We start from the raw sequence: 23,678 nt of genomic DNA, 5'->3' as shown, positions 1-23,678 counted from the left end.
CTAGGTGCAGAACGACCAGAAAAAAGCCACGGCTTTCAGCAATATACGACGGGTTTTACCCCTGTCACGCCTGTGCAAACAGCTTTTGTGCAGGTTGACTTGACAACATGCTGACAAAGGCAGAGATTCCATGCAGAAAAGTCCATGCGAGTGGCAAGCCCGTCGGAGATTCCGTCGTTTTTTGCAAGCAACGGTCAACATTGCAGCTTTTTGCAGGGATTCTGTCATAACCGAGGGGCATCCGTCGCTCTTTTCCCTCGTTTTTTGCCTGACACTCTGCATTCTTGTCTCCCATTTTGAATTCAAATGTGGCGCCAAAATAATACCAGGGATGTCATACAAAAACCGACGGGTTTGGCCCTGGTTTGCTTCATACGGTCCCACGTCTTTTTGCCAGGGGTTATCCTTGGCAATTTCCCTGGCATATTTACCAGTGGTTTCAAAGCCCTGTCAAAATCCCTGGCAAAAGGTCAAGTTTCTTGTAGTGATAAATTCAACATATAAATTTATAGGAGCTTGGAGTATTCTAAACCCTATTGGATTGATCGCACAAAGACACGTGAATTATTGTCCAACTCTGATCCATCTACATTTTTATTGAAATCTATTAGCTTCTTTTATTGAAGTTGGTGGTGGGGATAATTGACATACTAAAGGGATTCAATCAGACAAAACCCAATACTCCAATCATGGCATTATTGGAATCAACCTCGTTTGTCTTGACACCATACAAGTAACCCAAATGATATTTTCAACAAGATTAAATTTGTCTAATTTGATGAGTTTTTCCTTACTGATTGTAATTTTCGAATTAGTGATATTACTTAAAGAGAAACACAGAACACTAATATAGATATAAATCTTTCTCGAAGAAATATCACTTTACTTCTTAATACTTTATCATTATATTTGGAATTTATCGAAAACAATAATCAGTGTAATGTTTGTACTTGGTCAGTGTTTGAGAGTAGTCAGATATGCAATGCACAATGAATTATTTATATTAGAGTAAATTATTATTTTTAAATCAATTCGTATTAAAATAGAATTATCATGTGCATATGTTGGTGACAATGAATTGGCAAAATTATTAATGAGAAGGTTATGTGTTGTAGGAATAATAGAATTTATGATAATAAATGGTTGTGTTTGACACTATCTTCCAATGTATCTTTTCGTCACATAAGATAATATATATTTTTCTCCTTTACATGATATTGAGAAAGAATAGTTTCTTTTATATTATAAATATTGATTGAATCCTCAAGTATGGACATGAGAGTTAAACTAATTTTATCTACTCTTCCATTTTTGATAATAGTGAAGGGTGGCCATGCTTTTGACATATTTTTCTTTCAAAAATAAATAGTTCTTTATCTTTCTTATTATAAAAATAAGAGTAGTTACTAAATCAGACACATAACGACAACCATATAGAACATTATCACACCACAACAGTCTCATGTATGATTATATATTCAAATATTACTAAAATATATTAATAAAATATTTGTAGCGTTACAATAAGTTCATGTATGTAACGCTACAATAAGTCTCATGTATATAATATTTGTAGCGTTACAATAAAATATATTAATAAAATATTAACTTGCAAAAGAAATGTAAAAGGCATTTAAACGTACCTCTCCTTTTCCAAATCGAGCACCTATGTTCGGTTTAACCTGTGATCAGACGTGGTTGAGGAGTTAACAACTTCTTTCCATCGGCAGAGTTACTGATTTTGAAAAATTAAAAGAGAACCAAGAAGAGAAGATAAAAAAGGAAAAGTATCTCGTTTAATTAATTGGAAATTTATTTGGGAAAATTACACCAAGCTCCCCTGAGGTTTTATCAAATAACACAAACACCTCTAGTTTTCAAAAAACACTAACCTCCCCTCACAGGGACCTCACAGTTGTGTGTGAGTTTAATTTCAGTGGATTACCACTTCATCTAAGACCAAAAAAAAAAAAAAATTTATGGAGATGATCTAGTAAGTCCACCGTATGAAACACCACTCCAAACATAACAACATGAATTGCAAATTCAAGGTAAAAATGTATCCTGAAATTGCCAATGAATACTCTTTAATAAGGTGTTTTTACTCATTTTTAATGACATGAATGTGTCTTTATTTGTAATGAGGCTTTGAAATATTACCTACATAAACGAGGATGTAGAAAATTGAAAGATATGGCAGACTGCATATAATTTTAATTGGGGAAGAAGATGTTAGTAAAAAATAGTAGTGATTGATACTAGTAGAGCTACTTGGAAATTGAGCAGTTATACATGAAACAAACGGCTTTAAGAGATAGGGGGGGTATTTGTTGGTTTGATTGAAAAACAAGGGAGGTTAGTGTTCACTTAAAAACTAGAGGGGTGATATGTGTTATTCATAGAAACCTCAAGGGTGGTAAATGCAAGGTATGTGTTATTCATAGAAACCTCAAGGGTGGTAAATGCAATTTACTCAATTTATTTTGGAACACAATTTTTGTTTTAGTAAGTTTAATTTCATAATTGTATTTTTGTGCCAAATTGCATGAAGGGTCTAGTCAAAGACTTTCGTTAGTTAAAACATAGCACTGTCCATGAAAAAAATGAGATAAAATATGGACAACTTATTCATATAATTCGTAGTAAATTAGTAAATTAGTAACACATTTATAAACGTAGTCATTGATATGTAATTCGTAGTAAATTAGTAAACATTTATTATTTATATGCTCCTCAGGTTTACAGACTCTGAAATTTCATGTATCTGTGATATATACCATTGGAATCATGACAATTTTTCATTTAAAAAGAATTGAAAAAAAAAAAAAATTTAAATCATTCAAACATGACTTTTACCTACCTACAAAGGAATTTATTTATGGACAATGCATAATTGGCAGCAAAATTACTGTCTTGCAGGCGTTTACCAACAGAATAAGGACATTTAGCGTCGGATATGAGGCAACGCACAACCCATCTGGCTCCCTCATCTGCAAAACCAAAAACCACACCATTGATGCTTTTCAGTTTTAACCAGTTATCAAAATAATCACAACAGACAATTAGAAATAAAAGCAGAATTAATAACGTCAAGTATATTTTACAATAATAATTCTATGCCAAGAAAATGTTGTTAAAATCGATGTAAATGTTAGACATAGAATTATTATAAAGTAATGAATAAAAAAAAGAATAGAATACTACAAATAATGTTACTGATAATAAAATAAAATAAATAGATCCTTAAAAAAAAAAAAAAATAGAGAATAGAGAAACTTATGGAATTTCAGCACAACGTCACTGTATTCTGTCAGTAACATAACAGATGACTTGCAAAACTAAACAGGTAACAGAGGAAGAAGTTTGTTTTCGGTAGTCTCTTAGAAAAACCTACCTCCCATTAAAATATCATATTGCAAAACTGTATCCTACTAATTAGGAGTAACGAAAAATTCTGCCAAGTAAATAGGCCATAATTAGTTTTGATTGACTAAGTAATGTAACGTGTTACATTAAGCATGATAAAACACGTGTATGAAGCTAAATGACTTGGTCAAAATAAAAACGGAATGCAATAATAAATAAATTAACTTTAAAATTTTTTTTGGTGATAATTTTTTTTTGTGGAGGTCATAACAAAAGCTAACTAGAAATCGAAAGCATCAAAGAGCTTACAATAATATAATGCATAAGTTATAAATTGGCAATCCATTACAAATAATTATAAACCGATAATATTATTCCCCTAAAAAAAACGATAATATTTTTTTTTTAGGAAAAAACGATAATATTATTGTAATTATAGAAAAATAAAGAGCTTACAAATAAATATTGAAAAAATTCAATCACTCAAGAATATCTCTCTTGCTCCATCTAATTATTTATAAGTTAAAATTTATTCAATTTTGACTTGTTAAAAAATATATACATAAATACAAAAATAAGTTCAAATTTTTAGAAACAAAATGAATAATTTAGTGTAAAAGTTGAAGCAATTCAAGAAACATGGATCCATCTATGCGTTTATGAACACTTTTCTTTTTTTACAGGATCCTACAAACTTGACGCAGCGGGCCCTTCGAAGAGATGCTGATGGTTTGTGGCAGTAGCTGGTTGTTGATATATGCCAATTCTTCCCGACACCGATGTTGCAGAAGCATTGACATTGTTGAAAGGCTTACGGTTTGCAAAGGATCTAATGTTCTTAAATGTACAACATCTGGTAAAGACATGTAGTTATCATAAACTAAATATTTGCTCTTTCACCCAATTCAAGTTAGGTGTGTGGCTAATTAAGCGGCGCATTATTTAGAAATTTTTTCTCTTTCATCCAATTCGAACTTTGTTTGGATCGAAGAAACTCCATCTTATATCTCGATGGTTGTGGCTTTTGATTTATTGCCTGAACCGGTTTAACGAAATTGGTTTCATTTCAAAAAGAAAAAAAAAAAATCTATATCAAGCACGAAGAATCAATACTAACATGCTCTCCACCCATAATTTAAAACAATCGTTACTAATGTAACTACGACTTTGTGGTCGTGTGATCCGTCTGCATGGCCGCATCATCTTCAACCCACAATTGGGGTAACTCCATGGAGGGGAATGTATGAAGGTTCCTAATGAATAAATTTGCAAGTACAACAAACCATTCAATTACGCAATTAGCTAAGCTTATCAAACCCTGTAAATAAAAGCAATAAATTGGACGGAGTTTGCAAGTTTGATTTTATTATGCAAAACAATTAAGTTTGATTGCATAAAAGTATAGGTTTTTATTGTGGATTTAAGAGGTGATTAGGATTGTTTGTATTCCCTCTAATTCCTTCTTAATTAACACAAGGAATTATCTATTATTGATGACATGTAATCTTACGTTATTCTTAGCATCTTTGTTTAGTCAATTTCATTTAGTTTTAATCCAAAATGGAGGAGTATTAGAACAATTGTCTATGGTTTTTAGGACATTTGTAATGTTTTCTATTTATGTCATGTAATTATAGTTTTTCTGAAACATAGCAGTTTTAGGTTGTTTTAATGTAATTCAAGATAAAATCATGCAAATCGGCAATGGAAGACATCTTGAATATAAGACCTTGGGAAGACCATGAATGATGATTCAAGAAGCCTCATAAGACATTACAAATGGAGAAATTATGTTCGCAAGACCCAAGACATCTTATATGGAGGCAAACAACTAAAAAGACAAAGAAAGAGGTGTTTATGCGCATAAAATTGAACTCATGCGCATAGGGCAAGAGCCATGTGCCCACGGCATGGAAAAACTACACTCATGCGCCCAAGAATTAACCGGGTGCATGCTAGAAGCAGGTCAAAACTGCTTTTTTTTTTAGTTGAAAAAAACCAGTTCAGAACGAAGCAGTTCAAGAGAAAGGCAAGTACTAGGAGCTTCAAGGAAGGAGTCTCTCTTCACTATAAGTCTCTAGGGTATGTTTTATTTCTTTTGTAATTTGTCTTTAGTTACCATGAGTAATTAAACCTTGTTACACGCGAAAGTGTCTCTCTCTCAAGGATTGACAACCATAAGCACTAAACCTTGTAGAAACTCTGGTACAAGGTTGCAAGTGACAGCTCAACGAAAATGAAATCAGATGTCTAAGAGAGTAAGGCTCCACATGTATAAACCTGTATCATCACTAGGTGCAACTTAATCAGTAAGGGTATCTCCCTATTTTTTTTCACTTTGAGTTTACTATCTCCCCATCCAACCTCAGCCAAGTTTCCTCAAGTTGATTTACATCTTTCACCTCCTTGAACTTCACATCCCCATACTTTTTCTTTCATTTGTCTAGTTTTCTTGGTACGAAAACATCCCAACTTGCCATATTTTGCAAATAGCTTCCAAAGGTTCACCATTTTCACATGATTCAAAAAGTTTGTAAAGAAAAACGACATCATAATCATGTTCAGCCGATGGTGATAGCCACCATGTCGGGATCCTACGCTCTTCCTCTTGTTTTGAATGTCCCTTGTGGCCCTTTTCGCCTCTTCTCTCTCTAGTTTCTCTCTCATATTCTAGTGGTTTCTAATACACAAAAAGAGTAAATAGTCACTTTAGTCTCTGACTTTGCACCTCACTGTCACTTTATCCCTGACTTAGAATAAAATACAAAATAGTCCGTGAATGTGTACATATGTTATCAGTTTAGTCTTTACCGTTAATAACTACTGTTAAATGATGATGTGTCAATTACAGGAACCAAATTGAAAGTACAAAAAAATATTTAATTTTATTAATGATAAAAAAATAAATAAGAATATTCATCATCTCCATCTCTATCTTCATCTTTACCCAAAAGAACAACATCTTCATTAGTATACCCAAAACAACAACATAATCTAAAAGTAGTTTTAAGATGCAGAAATGAGATCGCATCAGTAACAGATATCTTTTTATTAGCTTGCTGCTCATACCATATGGAAATTGCATCGTTGTTCATAAAGTGATTAATATTGTTCAAAATACTTAGTTGTGATTGAAAACCATAATAAAATAATGGTGTGTGATGATCTATGAAGCCCGGATACGTAGTGCGATACGGGTACGATACGATACGGGTACGCGAATACGTGAAATTTTTAAAATTTAGGATACGATACGGCTAAGATACGTTAACAAAATATTTATATTAAAATTTATATGAGTGTAAAATACTTAAAAAAAACATTGATTACTCATACTATATAATCATAAAAGTCACAATTTACAAAAAAATAAAATGCATATGATCAAAATAAAAAATGTAAAGTTTTTGTATAAATCATATTCTATTTTCATTCATATGTTATGATATCAACAAATGTATCAATAAAAGAACACAAAACAAAGTTTGTTTAATGTTGACTGATTAAATCTCCCCTCTCTCGTTACTTTCATCCACCAAAATCATAATATTTAATTTGTTAATCGAAAAATAATTATAGTGATTCGTATCTTAAATTTTCACAACACAATCTCATTTTTATACACTTCATTTTTTTTTGGATACGTCTGTGTGAAGTATCTTATAAGTATCTATGTGTATCCGTCGAGTATCTTATAAGTATCCGATAAAATATATATTTTAAATTAAAATAATTAATTCCGATACTTCTGGGATACGGTATCCGAAGTATCCGCGGAGTATCGGTATCCGACACGGGTACGGCACCATTTTGGAGTATCCGGGCTTCATAGGTGATGATTAACTTAACTGGTGTTTCATCATTAAACCCAAAAGAACAACATCTTCATGAAGAGTTGGAGGCCTAAGATGAGACCTGGAAAATTTGGAAGCGTAAAACCCTTTGCTTCAGTAGCCCCCCCCCCCCCCCCCCCCCCCCCCCCCCCCGGACCGACCCTTTTCAAAGCAAAGTAGGAACTTTGAATTAAGAAAACACAATATTAATTTGAAATTGGTTTGAATTATTTGATACTTTATATGTCGCTGATATAGAAACAAAGCACGTCAAAGTATAGCAAAATAAAAAGTATAGCAAAATAAGAAAGATATGTGAAGTAAAATCGTTCATCCCTTACGGCATCCAAAGAAACAACAACACATTCCTCTCCATTTACTGATAATCACGAGATGGAGGTGAGGAATTTAACAAAAAATATAGGCTTAATTAATGATTTGGTCCCTTAAGTTATTTGTTGGTTACATTTTGGTCCCATAAGTTATTAACGTTACGTTTTGGTCCCTTAACTTATATTCCGTTAGCCAAATAAATCCTTTCTGTTAACTTTTATCAAAAAACGTTAAAATTCATCATCAAGCCTAGAAAATCATCGTATTCATCACCAAACTCAGAAAATTCATCATCTTCCTTCATGAACTTCATTAACAAACTCATAAAAATTCAACAAACTTTAAAAAGAGAGTATGATTAAACATGAACCATGGGATTAGAAATTGCAGCCTTTAAATTAAAAGGAATGACTCAGATTTAAACACCACATAAAACAATCACCCGACACTCTCCCCTTCTTTCTCTATTCTCCAACTTTTTCTGAACTGTTCGTATTCAAGACAAAAAGAAAAAGTTTGATTGCTCTTTCTGATGCTTGCATGGCTTATAGAAGAAAAAGAAAATCGAATTGACATAGTTTTAGAAATGGCCAGACTTATAAAAGATTAGGTTAAATTGTAACATCCCGCCTGTCAGTGTCTGAACTGTATCAGTCGATCGTCCCAGAGAACTTATTTTGAAAGATAGTTTAATGGAGAATATTTATTACGTAATATCAGCTTATTACGGAGTAAGTGTTAGAGACGGATTTAACACGCTTAAAGAAAGGGCAATTTGGTAATTGCGCGGTTAAAGGATATTTATTTGGGAAAGGGACCAAAATATCTCATTTTCTCTTCTTCCTTCTCTCTCTAGGTTGGAGAAAGGATTTTGCTCTCCCTTCTCTCTTCTCCATCGATCTCCCTCCTTCTCCTCACCTCACCACTTCATCAAAACTACTTCCTCACATGGCATGCTTCTAGATTATGTTTCTCAACATCTCTTAAGCTTGGGGTTTTGTTTGATTCTTCTTTTCTTCCTTTCAAGAATGGATTCAAGTTAGGGTTTTGATCAAGTTGGAAGTTGAAGCATGTTTTGGTGTAAGCTTGGGTTGATTCATGGTTAAGAAACAAAGAGGAAGATGATTGAAGATTGATTAGTAAGCTAAGGCAATAGATGTGAACAAATCAAGAACTAGGGTTTGTTGAATAAAGCTTTGGGTTGGATTTGTGATGAGCTAGCAAGGATGAAGATGTTATGGATTGCAAGAAAACTACAAGAGTGAGATGGTTTGATCAAGAAAGCAATAAGGACCAAAGCTTGGGTTTTGAGGCATGAAGTGAAGTTGATGCTTGGAAGCTTTTGGGAATCAATTGTAATCTTTTAGGTGAGTTCCTTAGTTAGTTTCCTACCCTTTGGGTTTGTGTATTTATCTTGCAAAGTTAATATGTATTCTAGGGTTTTCAAAGTATAAGTTAGTTGCCCCATTTCTTACCATGCTTGCTATACTTGTGCACACTTGTTCCAGGACTGTTTTTACAGGTTTCTAATGATCCTAAGGGTCACATATAACTTGGAGATGCTTGATTTGAGGTTTTTAAGCCAAAAATATCAGTTTGGAGGTTGCAGGACTGTCACAGCTTGCCACGACGAGCAAATGGCTCGCGAGGCGAGCTAGAGGGCCGAACAGGGGGTTCTGCTCGCCCCCAACTCGCCATGGCGAGTAAGAGCTCGCCTCCCCAGTAAATCTACTCGCCTAGGCGAGCAACACAGTGGGGAAACCCATTGTTTTGTTCGCCTCAGGTTGTTTCGGCGTTTCGCGAGCGGTTTTTCTTGTGCAGTCTTTTTAAGAGATATAAACCCCTCAAACCAAGATCCTAATTGTTAAAGTTTAAAAAGGAGACTTTCTTATAAACGAAACAAGTATTTGGCAAGTATGGTAAAGCATGGTAAGCGAGAGTATGATGTTTGATTCGGGTAGCAAGATAAACTTTAAGCAAAGGGAAGAACTAGAGCCTCGGTATAGTCAACGAGAACTAGAATAGTTAGAAAGTAATAGAATGCTTTGCATTAGTTTTATGCTTGATAGACGCGAGGTATTGTGAGTATTACCTTCGCATAGAAGCAAGTGCCATACAAGTATGGTAAGATGTGAATCGATTTATATCCATTCACAAAGTAAGTTAAGCAAGCACATAGTTACCTCTAGTGGGATCGTCTAGGGATCCGAGGTGAAAGAGTTAGCATGTTTAAGTTAATTTTCATGCATAAGACTAAGACTTATAAGAAAGAAAGAGTGTCATGTCTCTTGTTATCCAAATTGGATTCAAGGGGTTCCCAAAGGGGAATGGTTAAGCCGCAAGGGAGCCGCATTTCACTAAGCCAAGGGGTTCCCAAAGGGGAATGGCCAGACTTACAAAAGGTTCTCCAAGGGGGAACGAGGTAAGCCGTAAGGGACCCGCACGTTCACTAAGGGAGTCCGGTGCGCTCTTGCTAAGCATTTCACCGGTAGTGAGAGATTATCTTCCGGGGTTACTCCACTCGGGACTAATCCATAAAATGAATTTAAGATAATTGTTTGTTACACGATAACATAATCAATGAAGCTGACTATGCATATTCATCATACATTTATGTGTTATGTCATAGAGCCTTGGCATAGACTGTCAAGAACTAGAAAGAATTTAGAAGTAAATAGTCAAGAACTAGCAAGCTAGAAAGAGTCACTTTTGTGGCAAGAGATGATATATTGTTAGATGCAACATTTTCAAGTAAGCAAGTTAAGAGAGTTATACCGACGACGATCATAGGTTTCCCCTAATCGTCCGGTTTAGAGTTGTGTCATGACTTTAGCAAGTGAATGCCTTGATGTGTAGATCGTATCTTGGCATTGCGGTTTTAGTTTTCCCCTTGACCGCCATGACACGTGTAAGATGAGAAGCCTATAACAAGTAAGATAAGCCTATGACGGGTTTAGCATGCACTACCGTCTAGGAAAGCAAGACTCCACACACGTATAATCAACCGCCAGGTTGTATTGTAGACATGTGGTGACTATAGGTTTTCCCCCGAGGTTGCCTATAGCCTAGGGTTAGGTGGAACTCACTGAGACATTATGTCTCATCCCAATCCTTATTTGTTTCAGATATCAGGGTGGTTTGCAAGCTAGTAGCCACATGGATGCTGCGACAAGTGTTGGTTCGTACCCGGTGCTGGATGATGTGGATCTTCAAGGATGTATACATTATGTATTAGGAAAGTTTAAGATGTAATCTCTTGTACGAACGCATGTTGTTGTATAAACATTCATTTGAAGTTTTATTGTTGTAAATCTTTAATGTATCCAATACTAAAGATAATGCACGTGCTAGACTTTCTAGATACGTCTAGTATGGGTGTTACATTTGGTATCAGAGCAGGTCGATTCAGATCGTACCTTGGGTCATTAAGTTACAACTAAGGTAGTGGGGCAATTGGGTTCCGGGTAAATGTTCTACTTGTTGATGTTAGTTGAGCCTGATCAACTCAATTTAACATTCGACGATTAGGACGGATGCCTGAGAGCTGAATAGGACCTAGGAGGATCGAAGCATAAGTTGGAGATGCACTGGAAAGTGTGAGATCAGAAGTAAGAACTCAGAATGAGTGCTTGTAAGAAGTTGATCGTGCTAGTAGGTGGCCGGTGAACTAAGTAGGTAGAAGTATGAATCCTCTGGGAATGTAAGATAGTGAAGAGAAGGAACGTTCTGACGGCATTAAGTAAGATGTTAAGGATAATTCGTATACCCATAAGTGAAGAAGTTGGATATAACTAAGCATGACCTGAAGCTTCGGCAAAAGTCGTAGGTAGAAAGGAATTGATCCTGAGACGTAAGCGCAAGGCTTTAAGATAAGGAGAAGTTGACGTATGTTGACGGAGTTAGTGAGCTCCCAAGAAGTAGTTATGTGATGGAAATTAAGAGCTTGTGTGCTCAAAATGGACAAGGTTTTAGCGTTCGGACGATTGTGTCAAGCAACATGCAGAGAGGAAAGCTACTTGTAGCGGAAGAAGCTAAGAAATTAAGCGAGAATTTTATGTCATCAGGACTAATGCATCAATTTCCAACGTACCGAAAATTGTAATGAATCAAGTTGATGCTTGCCATGCATAGATGATAAAGTAATTTATGAAGGTAGGAGTGACTGATGTGCATTGAATTACTTGAGAAATGATAATTGGACTGAAGAAACTCGCCAATAGCAAACCTGGAATGAGATTTCATATTTTCCGAAAACCGTTATTTCAACTCCAGGGTTTCTTTAACTATTGGAGGGTTGTTTTCATAATCCTTTTGTGCTACGAAAATCTTTTATAACGTCAAGTAATAAATGCATATCACACTCTAAGGTTTCCAAGGAAAAAGGCATGGGCAACCATTAATGAAATTGATTCGGCTTGAGGTAACCTTGGAAGTTAATGCGTCCGGAGTCAAGAATGAGCTTAGACCAAGAGTATAGAGGTTCCGGTAATATGATTGGACGTCACGGATGTGAAGACATGAAGTAAGAAGTTAAGTGGCGAAGGGTTGCATGAACGCGCAAGGTTCTCATTTGTGGAACTAAGAGTATCCCCCGAATCTATGTTTTGTTTAATTGACTTGCTAAGGCTCGTTACGGTATTAAAGCGTAAAGTTTATATGATTTGAGAAAGATATATGCATATGGGTGATAGAGGTTGACATTTTCGAAATTCAAAAGAAAATTTTGTAGGTACCAGATTGTTGCGACTCACGTAAAGTGGGCTAAATTCACTAGAACTAAGATTGGATGGCACATATGTGTTATCGACTCGTTCTATGATTTTAGAGTGACGACTGGGACCTAGATACAGTATAAATAATATTTAATGGAAAATCGTCAACGTCAATGACCTGTGTGCTAGTTTATGAAGTTTTCTTAAAAAGAAAAAAAAAACCAACGAGCAAGCATAGGCACGATTAAACAAAATGTAGAATACAAAGATACGAGGTTAGATGTTTGAGGAGGATATGCCTGAGAGCAAAAAGGAGTTTACCATGGGAAGTCATGAGGACAACTCATGAGGATAGCAAGTATGTAGTAGCTAGGAGGTACATCAAGAATTAAGATATGCTCTCTAAGTTAAGATTGCTCGGAAACAAGTTTCAGAATGACAAGTATATTGGAAGGTAAAACCAACCAGTAAGAACATAAGGTATATTCCCAAGTAAAGTGTTAAGAGTATAAGATAAGTTCACCGTGAGATTTGATCTTACAAAGCAGTGGTAAGAGTTAGAGAAAGGTTGCATCATGTAAGATCCTGAAAATAGTTCAAGAAGATAGAATCCATGAGGTAAACAGGATTGTGGTGTTTTACTCGTCACAACATAATGGGATATTGGTTTAAGCTAACCGGTGGAAATCAGAGTAGCGCAACGGAAATCAATTGGTAATCATGGAATGTGGATTTGATAAGAAGAATCTTTGTGAAGAATGTTTGAGAAAGTAACGCAAATTCAGTGGGAAGCATTTAGAAATGAGCAAGGAGTTTTTGATATGATAAGGAAGAGTAGAGATATCACTAGTGAAGTAATCAGTTTGTCCACTTGGTAAAGTTGAATGTGTTCAGGAAAAGTAAGTACTATGTTAAGAGAAATATGTTTCGCTAAGGAAATCAGGTTTCGTGTACTGGGAGTAAAGAAATGAGTTTGTGGTCAAGGATCTTGTATGAATTATGTATTTAGAGAAGTGTACCTGAGATATTTAAGTAAGATAGGAAAGGATAGGGAGGCATTCGCTTCTGGAGTTCAAGAGTTTTATTCCGTAAGGATACGGTACATGAGTTAAGCATGAGGAAGTAGATATCATCTTGTACCATACTTGTTGAAAGATAACGGTACTTGCTAGAAAATCTTAAGTCATGATTTCATAGCTTTAAAACCTGAAATGGGTATTAAGGAACTTGGGAACGATGTTTATTCAAAATTAAAATATTTCGCATTGTTGAGACCGAGGAGATACGTCGTAAGTGAACAAGCTCACTTAAGACATACAGACTTCAGGACCGACTTGCTATAGTCAAGTGTGGGGCGAGATGAAAAACTTTTTCCAAATTTAGGGACTCGTCCTGTGGTTCTGCGGTACTAGTACAGACTCGGGTTCAAAATGAGATTTTCCTTCAATCAAGTAATTGTTCGTTCCAAGAACCTATGTACCAAAGTTTAGAATTCTAGAAGCAAAATACTAGAACAAGTATCGTTATTAATTAACAAGGAGCGGTATTAAAAAGTGTGCAAATGGACTTGGCAAGATTTTAAGAGCAAGTGAACCAGCAGACTGGTTAGTAGTTTTTCCGAGGAATCGGTGTAATTGTTTACATTTCTCCAAGACAAGTTATTGAGTTACCCAAGAGTTCGGGTGCAATGAGATTGTAAGTTTTCTTTAAGACTTTGAGAAAAGACAAGAAGATTTGTAGCATCATTAAGATAAGTAACGTAAGTAAGAGGCTTGAGACTCGAAGTACAGTAAGAAAAGTTATGTGTGCATGATAAGATGTTTTGATGCAAAGGAGCACTACAGGGTAGATCCCGAGTGTTTTAGTTAATGAAGGTTATTCAAATTAATGGTATATGCCAAGTAACTAAGTCGTGGATACAAGATGACCAAGTTGCATCCAGTAAAGATGTGGTTCAAATGCGATGTCTTGAGATAGCTCAGTGATTTAAGAAAGATAATAAGATTGAGAGATTTTATTCGTTTTAATGCGGATAAAGAAAGAAGTCAAGTTAAGTGATCTAACGAAGAAAGTATACTTCGAGATCTTTAGAGTGGGCTTGGTCAGAATCTGTTATGAGAATTAGTAGGTGATCTCTAAATTTCGAGGACGAAATTTCTTTAAGGGGGTAGAATGTAACATCCCGCCTGTCAGTGTCTGAACTGTATCAGTTGATCGTCCCAGAGAACTTATTTTGAAAGATAGTTTAATGGAGAATATTTATTACGTAATATCAGCTTATTACGGAGTAAGTGTTAGAGACGGATTTAACACGCTTAAAGAAAGGGCAATTTGGTAATTGCGCGGTTAAAGGATATTTATTTGGGAAAGGGACCAAAATATCTCATTTTCTCTTCTTCCTTCTCTCTCTTGGTTGGAGAAAGGATTTTGCTCTCCCTTCTCTCTTCTCCATCGATCTCCCTCCTTCTCCTCACCTCACCACTTCATCAAAACTACTTCCTCACATGGCATGCTTTTAGATTATGTTTCTCAACATCTCTTAAGCTTGGGGTTTTGTTTGATTCTTCTTTTCTTCCTTTCAAGAATGGATTCAAGTTAGGGTTTTGATCAAGTTGGAAGTTGAAGCATGTTTTGGTGTAAGCTTGGGTTGATTCATGGTTAAGAAACAAAGAGGAAGATGATTGAAGATTGATTAGTAAGCTAAGGCCATGGATGTGAACAAATCAAGAACTAGGGTTTGTTGAATAAAGCTTTGGGTTGGATTTGTGATGAGCTAGCAAGGATGAAGATGTTATGGATTGCAAGAAAACTACAAGAGTGAGATGGTTTGATCAAGAAAGCAATAAGGACCAAAGCTTGGGTTTTGAGGCATGAAGTGAAGTTGATGCTTGGAAGCTTTTGGGAATCAATTGTAATCTTTTAGGTGAGTTCCTTAGTTAGTTTCCTACCCTTTGGGTTTGTGTATTTATCTTGCAAAGTTAATATGTATTCTAGGGTTTTTAAAGTATAAGTTAGTTGCCCCATTTCTTACCATGCTTGCTATACTTGTGCACACTTGTTCCAGGACTGTTTTTACAGGTTTCTAATGATCCTAAGGGTCACATATAACTTGGAGATGCTTGGTTTGAGGTTTTTAAGCCAAAAATATCAGTTTGGAGGTTGCAGGACTGTCACAGCTCGCCACGGCGAGCAAATGGCTCGCGAGGCGAGCTAGAGGGCCGAACAGGGGGTTCTGCTCGCCCCCAACTCGCCATGGCGAGTAAGAGCTCGCCTCCCCAGTAAATCTACTCGCCTAGGCGAGCAACACAGTGGGGAAACCCATTGTTTTGTTCGCCTCAGGTTGTTTCGGCGTTTCGCGAGCGGTTTTTCTTGTGCAGTCTTTTTAAGAGATATAAACCCCTCAAACCAAGATCCTAATTGTTAAAGTTTAAAAAGGAGACTTTCTTATAAACGAAACAAGTATTTGGCAAGTATGGTAAAGCATGGTAAGCGAGAGTATGATGTTTGATTCGGGTAGCAAGATAAACTTTAAGCAAAGGGAAGAACTAGAGCCTCGGTATAGTCAACGAGAACTAGAATAGTTAGAAAGTAATAGAATGCTTTGCATTAGTTTTATGCTTGATAGACGTGAGGTATTGTGAGTATTACCTTCGCATAGAAGCAAGTGCCATACACGACTAATCCGGCTTGTGCGTAGAGGCATGCACACTGGCCAAGCGTTGTTCCCCTTGGAATCGAACCTGGTATTCCCCGAGTACGTCCTTGGAAGAAGCTCCTTGCCACTAGAGCTCAAGCAACTTGGTTATCTTCATTATAGAACAACAACTTTTTCATTATCCCAATTATACCTTTAAACAACAGCTTTTTCTATATTCCTAAAAAAAAAACAATTTTTTCTATAACTTTTCTATAACAAAGATTGTTGTTCTTGTCATTGAAAAAATAAGAATTTAGATTATATTTTTTTGTTATATTGTTGGTTTAATTGAAATAGGAAATCATGATTAGTTTGATTTGTTATCTATACTATATATAGAAAAAACTACCCCTTTCAGCACTTTTGGGTTGAATTTTTCTTTCCAAAAATACCTTTAATTTTCAATAGCAATAACACATGTAATAAATAGATAAGAATAAATTTAAACATTAAAACAAATGTAACAAACAAGATATGAATATATTTTTTTTTTGTTTTTTCCTTTATCATTTAAAATGTGTAACAAACTATATGAGTATATTTGTACTTAATTTTTCATTATTCCAATTATACCCTTAAACAATTTTTTCTATAATAAAATTGTTCATGTCATTAAAAAAATAATTTAGATTATATTTTTTTGTTATATTGTCGATGTCGTTGGAATAGATAATCATGGTTGAACCGATGACTCGGCTGGTTTTCGAATCAAACCGGTTTAACAAATTTTTGTTTGTTGTACAGAGTTCCCTATGCCCTGTTGTTTGATTTTTACTGAAAACTAGCAACAGACCCGTGCTAAGCACGGGCCAGTGCTCCGCACGGGCTGATCCTTAAATTGCGATTTATGCTTCAAAATGCATTTACAATATTATTTACATTGAGAAATAAGAAAAAAAGTTAATTTTAAAGATGAAGGTAATAATAAAAATATTGAAATAGTTGTTATTAAATATTATAAAATGGTAGACCAAAAAAATGTGAAAATATTATAAATAATAAAATCACAATAATGATAACAGGGACGTTAGTAAGCCCCGTGATTTTTATATATCATTGAAAAATATTTATAATTTTTTTAGAATTTTTTTATTTTTATATGAATTTATAAACAATAAATATGTGTATCATGCAAGATTCTTATATCAAATTATAATTAATATATTATAATTACTCCCACTATTATTTAGAAGATACAATTAAGCATGGTAATGGGGCGAATGGGGACAGGTTTTACCCTTCCCGTCCTCATACCCTACTACCATATACTTATCCGCTACCCTACCCATATTCAATGGAGATAAGAAATCAAATCTCATCCCCGTCTCTGACGCATTCGGGTATCCCCGCCCTATCCCTGCAATGGATTATTTTTTTTTTAATAAAATAGAAGTATTTTTCTGTCTCAGATGCAATGTTGCAATGCATTATCCTGCAAATAAATGACGACGATAGATCATGGCTCTGTTGATGGAGAATAGAGAGAACTCTGAGAAGTGGGTTTCATCTGATAGACTGAGACTCTGATTGTGTGACTGAAATGATTTATGGTTTGAGTTTCTTTTTATATAAAAGGGGCAATAAAATGATTTTCTACATTCGGGACGAGTTGGAGTATGAGATTGGGGTGGGTATACCTATATCCCCTTTACTCATCCCGTACCCGTATTTTGAAATCAGAGAAAACCCAAACCGAGTCAAAGCGGGGGAAAACCCGTCAAATTGAGTTTGGTTCGGATGGATACTTGTGAGTATGAGTTTTGTTGTCATGCCTAGATACAGTACATAAAAAATATCAATTTAACTAAATACTATGTGACTTATCGTTGTCCCATGTTTGATTTGTACAACAATGTTAGTTAGTGTCTAATTAATTAGAGAGTAATGTTGGTCTTGTGTTTTTTTTAGTCATTCTTTAGAATGATATAATGATTAATAATGAATAACGATTAAAAATAATAATTTTATAATATGACATTAAGATAAACAAAAAAACGTGTGAAAATCATTCATACAAAAGAAGTAATCTTGAAGATGTGTAATTTTATGTAAAGTAGTTGTATTTCTCATAATAAATACTAACTCCGTGTATCCCTAAAAAAAAACCGTGTATAATTTATAAATAAGAAAGATTTTCCCAAATTATGTTATTTGTGATCATTCAATTGGATACAATTGAATAAATTTAGATGTAAAAATATGTTTCAGTGAAAGATTTATTAATGTTTTTTATTAGAAACACGCGATGAGATAAAATCAGATGTACGTCATAAAGTTTATTTTTTTAAAATGTAAATTAAATATATGACAAATTTGTTACGAATTAAAAAAACGACATTCAATAATTTATAGATTTTTTTATCAAGATAAAAACCACCTCTTTAAAATAAAAGTGATTTTGATATCTATTAATTAAGAGAATTTATAAAAACAAATCACGATTTATTTTGTTTGGTTATTGTAATTAAAATCACATGTTTAAAATAATTTAATTTGTTTGGATACAACTATCAAAAATGGATTTTTTGTTACAAAATTACAACAACTTTAATAATTAGAGAAATATTAACTTTAATAATTAGAAAAAGAAGATTTTAAATTGTTTTTAACTCCTTAGATATTTAGAAGTTGAATTATAGAAAAATTAATTTTGATTGAGATTAAGATTAAGTTTGTTTGTTCTTTTAAAAAAGATTAAGTTAGAGTGTTTTATCAAGTGTGTTTGTTTTAATTTGTTTTTAAGAGAGAAAATATTGGAGGAGGTTGAAGCAAAAGACACAAAATGACATAATTTTGATGACGACTCAAAAATTTAAGAAGGGGTAATATTGTATTTTTGTACACATTAAGTTTCATAATTAGAGAATAGATAATTAGAAAATAAAAGATTAAATTTGTTTGTTATTTAAAAAAAGATTAAGTTAGTGTGTTTTATCAAATAAGTTTGTTTTAATTTGTTTTTAAAAGAGAAAAAATAGTGGGAGGTTTAAGCAAAAGACACAAAAGGATATAATTTTGATGACGTGTCAAAAAATTAAAAAGGGGTAAGATTGTATTTTTGGTAGACATTAAGTTTTATAATTAGAGAATAGATTCCAGAGTTTGAAAAAAATTGAAGCCTCTGGGAATCAAACCATGTACTTCTTGGTTCTTCACAAGCAACTTGACCACTACACCATCTTACCGGTTGTTAACAAGTTGTGAATTAAACTATATATAATATTATACATCCACATTTTTTCCTTCAAAATAACATATATTTTTTTTTCTTCAAAAAGAGCACATCAATTTAAAAATAAAAGGAGCACATCATTATTAAATATAATATTTATCTTATAATATAAATTTTGTCAAAATAGTAATATACATATCATTTTTTTTTGGAAAATATACAAATTAATATTAACATATATGCAAAACAAAATTTAGTTTTTCTCAACAAAATATACCTACAAATATTGAAATCTATATTACATGTCGTTTTTAAGTTATCGAGTCAGCGGTTCAGTATGATTTAATATAGTTAAATACTTATATAAATTTAACCTTATGACTGAGTGATATAATCGAGTTATCCAGATTAATCCATTTCAGCCATGCGGTTCAACCAGTGACCCATGGTTCGACTATTGAATCCGTTACCCATTACACCTGCCGAGTCGATGACCGAGCCAAATTTTAAAACTATGAGAGTGGGAGTGAGATGGGGAAAATTTTAGTTCGCCCAAGATTGTGAACAAAAGATTGTTTTGTTTGTTTTTTAAAATAACATATGGAGAAAAGATATCACACCCTTTTTTTAATCAGTTTTGCAATGATATATAGTAGCATAATTAGTTAAATTGGGTTATTTAAAGATTGAAAAGTTGGAGGCCAAGGGTTTGAATCCTTGCAAAGAAATTAAAACATTAACATAACAATTAATATGCTAATATTTCACACCCTTTTTCTTAAAATCAGATATAAAATAATATTTACAAGTTTGTCATCTGGTTTTTATTTCATATTTGACCCAATTTATTCTTAAAATTAGGTTTTGAAACTTACTCATTAAAAAAAATTTCAAAATATTTACAAAATTGCCACCTTATTTATATTTCAGACCTCTTTTTAATAAAATGGGTATTATACAAATAATTCTTTTGTCAATTTTGCACTAGAGGAGGAAAGCCTTATTGTTGCTGCTCAAGATGTTTTTAAATTCCTCTTTCGGGGAGGAAGGCTTCCCCATAAAAACATCCCTTGTAAAAGATATATCATATGTCGTGATCAAGAAGACTTTTGTGTTGTTAAAAGAAATATCAATCATACATCTTAGCCGCATAAAGAAATTATTGTTTTGTCAAACCAAAGTGACGTGTTTAATATGTTGAAAAGAATTATATATTAACTCCTTCACACTTCTGTGACAATTATGTAATGCCAAAATATAAAGAATTATTTTTATACAAAAGCATATATATTACACTAATACATAAGGTAAAAAAAATTAAAGGAACATAACACCACTTTAAAAATCCAAAGGAGCCTTGAAGCTGACAACAAATTCAGGATAGATATGTGTGTACATATTCATGTTCCAAACCACATAGTACTCTGGCCATTGAATGTCATCCACCCCATTATCATATTCACAACCACTTGAACAAAGTTGATCACTGCCTGGATGAAGAAGCTCCATGTTCCCCATTATAACACGACATAGGACCAAATGCTTAATTCCATTTTCATCAACTTCACAATAAAGTGAACTGTAAACATGGAAAAACTAAATCTTTTTAGCATTCAAACATAATAATGTATATGAAAACATATGAAGTTTAATGTTCAGCATATGAAAACTAACCAAGCATATGGACGATGAATAGCAGTAAGATGAACACCAAAGCCATATATTCCTTTAGATTTAGATAGTCCATAGTCACGAAGTCCATATTCCGCCATCTTTGACAATTCCTCTTTAGAACAAGCAAGCCACGCATAGCGGATATTAGCATCCCCCTAAACTCCTTTTGTGATATCAGCTTGCTTTCGGAATAACTCCAGGCGCCTTTTCATTGACATGCTTGAGTTGCGGAAAATATCAATTATGTCAAACTCAGTAATGCCAAAAGGAGCCATTCCTGTAAGAAACATCTGTTGTACAAAATCCACATCCAGCTTTCCATACTTAGATTCAGTATAAGAATCTAAATCTACATCTGGCACTTCCATAATAGATATATCAACATTTTCAGTTGAACCAGCAAAAATTTCAGGGAAAAAGCAGTTCCCTTTCTCATCAATCCAGGAAATGGGTTGTTGCAAACCCGTTTTTAAATCTACATGAAACATATGTAGAAAATCTAGCACAACCTCTTGACCATCTAACACTACCTCCACATTTGTCTTCTTGATTGTGAAATCTTTCTTAACCAAGTCAACAACTTCATTTGCATAATCCAACCATTCATCGTTCTTATAGAACATCACACGTTTGGGCATCCCACTTTCCCTATAGTTCAAATAATTCCTTACCAAGGATCTAGAAATAACAGTACTAGAGCCACCTGGTCTTCTACCATCTTCAACCAATCTCATTTGTGAACCGCATCGGGTAGCCCACTTTTGATTCAAATTGGTTGCAGTTCCATCTAATGCCTTAGAGGGGTTTGCTTCCATTTCTATCTAGTATATGATTATCTGTACACACACGCTCAAATGTAAAAGCTCATGTGCAACAATTAAGTAGAATTCTAGACCTTTTGCAACAAGAAAATTAGGCAGTCCATGGATGCATAAATCATTTGAGAATAATGAACTAGTATAAAAAAATTATGCTCTACAGTTGGAAAGCTAAGTTTGAAGGTTGCTTCAGCATCATACTGTTGTATGTACTAGAAATTTACCAATATGTCGAATGTGAAAATTTATGCTCTACTGTTCTACGGAAGGCAGTCCAAGCAAACTCATAATAAAAAAGTATATTGAAGTGGCCTTTAATGACATTGACTTTCCAACAAAAAAAAAATCTATTTCTACAACTCTTCACATGGTCCCCAAAAATCATTCAAAATAAACATTTGATGACTGATATGATTTTTTGAAAACTAATAAAGCTTAATCCATTTGCCAATTACTAATAAAAAGTTGTGCATAAAATATTTTAAACTGGCCCATATTTGGGAATAACCTAAAGCCACCGTTGAAATTTACACTATTTGGCATCCATGAGAGGAGTAAGAAATAACTCAATTGACAATATTAACACAAAAAAGTTATGTGTACCCAGCTATGCTCATAGTAAAGGAGTTTAACAATATATAAGATAATACTTATTTCAAAAAATAAAAAAAATTAATTCGCTTAATCGAAATTCAAAACCGACAAGGTTGTACATGCACCATTCAACAATTCCAACCTAAATAATTGTATCAATATTTCCCCAAATTTAAATAAATAAATTAGCCCACACCCCTCTTTCAATTTTTTGTAAGAAAATAATTAAAATGTAAACACATCATTATGAATGATTGACGTCCCAAATATGTTAGCACCCCAATAACCAAACAATAAACCCCAACATAAAATCATTCAAAAACTATCACCGAGTTTCAATATCACTTCCAACAAAATCATCCCAAAAATTGTGAACAAGAAAAACTCAATTCAAACACAAAAGGAAAAGATCCTAATTTGATCCACTTAAACCAACTCATTAATTACAAATTCATCAAACACAAAAATAAACAAAAGACAAAGTAAATTACAAAAAATGACACTTAAAAAAAACAATAGACAATTAAATTAAATCATCATAAATAAATGAAAATTAAGCAAAAGAAACAAGGCTTTAAAATTATACCTGAATTCAGAAACACCCACAACCATAGAATACCAAACAATTTCACAAGTAATTTGTTCTAACCTTAAAATTGTACATCTAATTGGGGGAGTAAGAGGTCATTTTTATACCTGTTCTAACCCAAAAAGATAAACTCTAAACTAAACTATTAGGTGCGTTGGGTATTTCACTTCTAGAATGATGAGTAAGCACCTGGTCATTATTCATTGTATTAGTTTTCTTTTTCAACAATTCAAATTTTTTTTATCTTTCTCGCATTAAATTTCCCTTTTTTATTCTTTTTTTTCAGCAAATCATAAATATAATCTTTTAATGTGAAATCCAAGTATGGATATTTGTTAAAAAAATAAGATTTGTTACTTTAAAATAATATTGGCACTTATCGTGCGAAAGTGACGTTGGCATTTATCGTGTGAACGATTTTATTATACTACTTGTTTTGACGATGCATACTTGTTCACAATTTTTGTACTTATCGTGTAACATTTTTTTACACTAACGTGTATAATTAAACTATTAAAATAATGAGAAATGCATGTATAATTACTTTTATAAAATTTTAAGATTATCATGCCATTAAAATAACAGTCAATTGTTATGGTATTCAATTTTAAAATGAAATAAATTTTTTATTTAGAATTAATATTTAAAATCACATTAAAAAATGAGGGAAATTTACAAATTTGATAAATTAGGGAATTAGGAGAACCTGAGTTTGATTCTTGGATGAATCGATTATTGACCATTCTATACTTATCTCACGGTAAAAATTCGGATTATCAGGGGCCCTTTCCTTAGGAACCGAAGAGTTAACACCAAAAAACAACTTGTTAGAACAAGAATGGTGCATACAAGTTTTCTTGGGTTTTGATGATAACAAAGTACTGAAGAAC

At 33.5% G+C, this 23,678-nt stretch overlaps 2 protein-coding genes across 2 annotated transcripts; both read right to left on the bottom strand.

Annotated features, from left to right (window-relative positions):
- Positions 1 to 20,308: 20,308 nt before the first annotated feature.
- Positions 20,309 to 23,064, bottom strand: LOC146915217 (putative inactive poly [ADP-ribose] polymerase SRO1). Its single transcript, XM_085716320.1, has 3 exons — positions 22,786 to 23,064; positions 20,788 to 21,623; positions 20,309 to 20,692 (listed from the first exon to the last, which is right to left on the bottom strand). Exon 2 carries the CDS (start codon positions 21,600 to 21,602, stop codon positions 20,943 to 20,945), a length of 660 nt encoding a protein of 219 aa, XP_085572446.1. The 5' UTR covers positions 21,603 to 21,623; positions 22,786 to 23,064; the 3' UTR covers positions 20,309 to 20,692; positions 20,788 to 20,942.
- On the bottom strand, positions 20,452 to 20,885 carry LOC146915218 (inactive poly [ADP-ribose] polymerase RCD1-like). The gene is made up of 2 exons (XM_085721286.1): positions 20,788 to 20,885; positions 20,452 to 20,692 (listed from the first exon to the last, which is right to left on the bottom strand). Exons 1-2 carry the CDS (start codon positions 20,883 to 20,885, stop codon positions 20,452 to 20,454), a joined length of 339 nt encoding a protein of 112 aa, XP_085577412.1.
- Positions 23,065 to 23,678: the final 614 nt, after the last annotated feature.

Source organism: Medicago sativa, chromosome 6 (assembly GCF_051527215.1).
Source record: "Medicago sativa cultivar Bolivia chromosome 6, Bolivia_mono, whole genome shotgun sequence".
NCBI lineage: Eukaryota > Viridiplantae > Streptophyta > Magnoliopsida > Fabales > Fabaceae > Medicago > Medicago sativa.
The sequence above is the reverse complement of the archived record's forward strand: the minus strand, read 5'-3'. Positions and strand labels throughout refer to the sequence as shown.

Bases quoted from the DNA above. Each gene is read 5' to 3' on its own strand.
- LOC146915218 (XM_085721286.1), bottom strand. From the start codon at position 20,885: ATGGCGGAATATGGACTTCGTGACTATGGACTATCTAAATCTAAAGGA. The intron at 20,693-20,787 runs GTTAGTTTTCAT...CCATGTTTACAG, and splicing joins ATTCATCGTCCATATGCTTG to TTCACTTTATTGTGAAGTTG.
- LOC146915217 (XM_085716320.1), bottom strand. From the start codon at position 21,602: ATGGAAGCAAACCCCTCTAAGGCATTAGATGGAACTGCAACCAATTTG.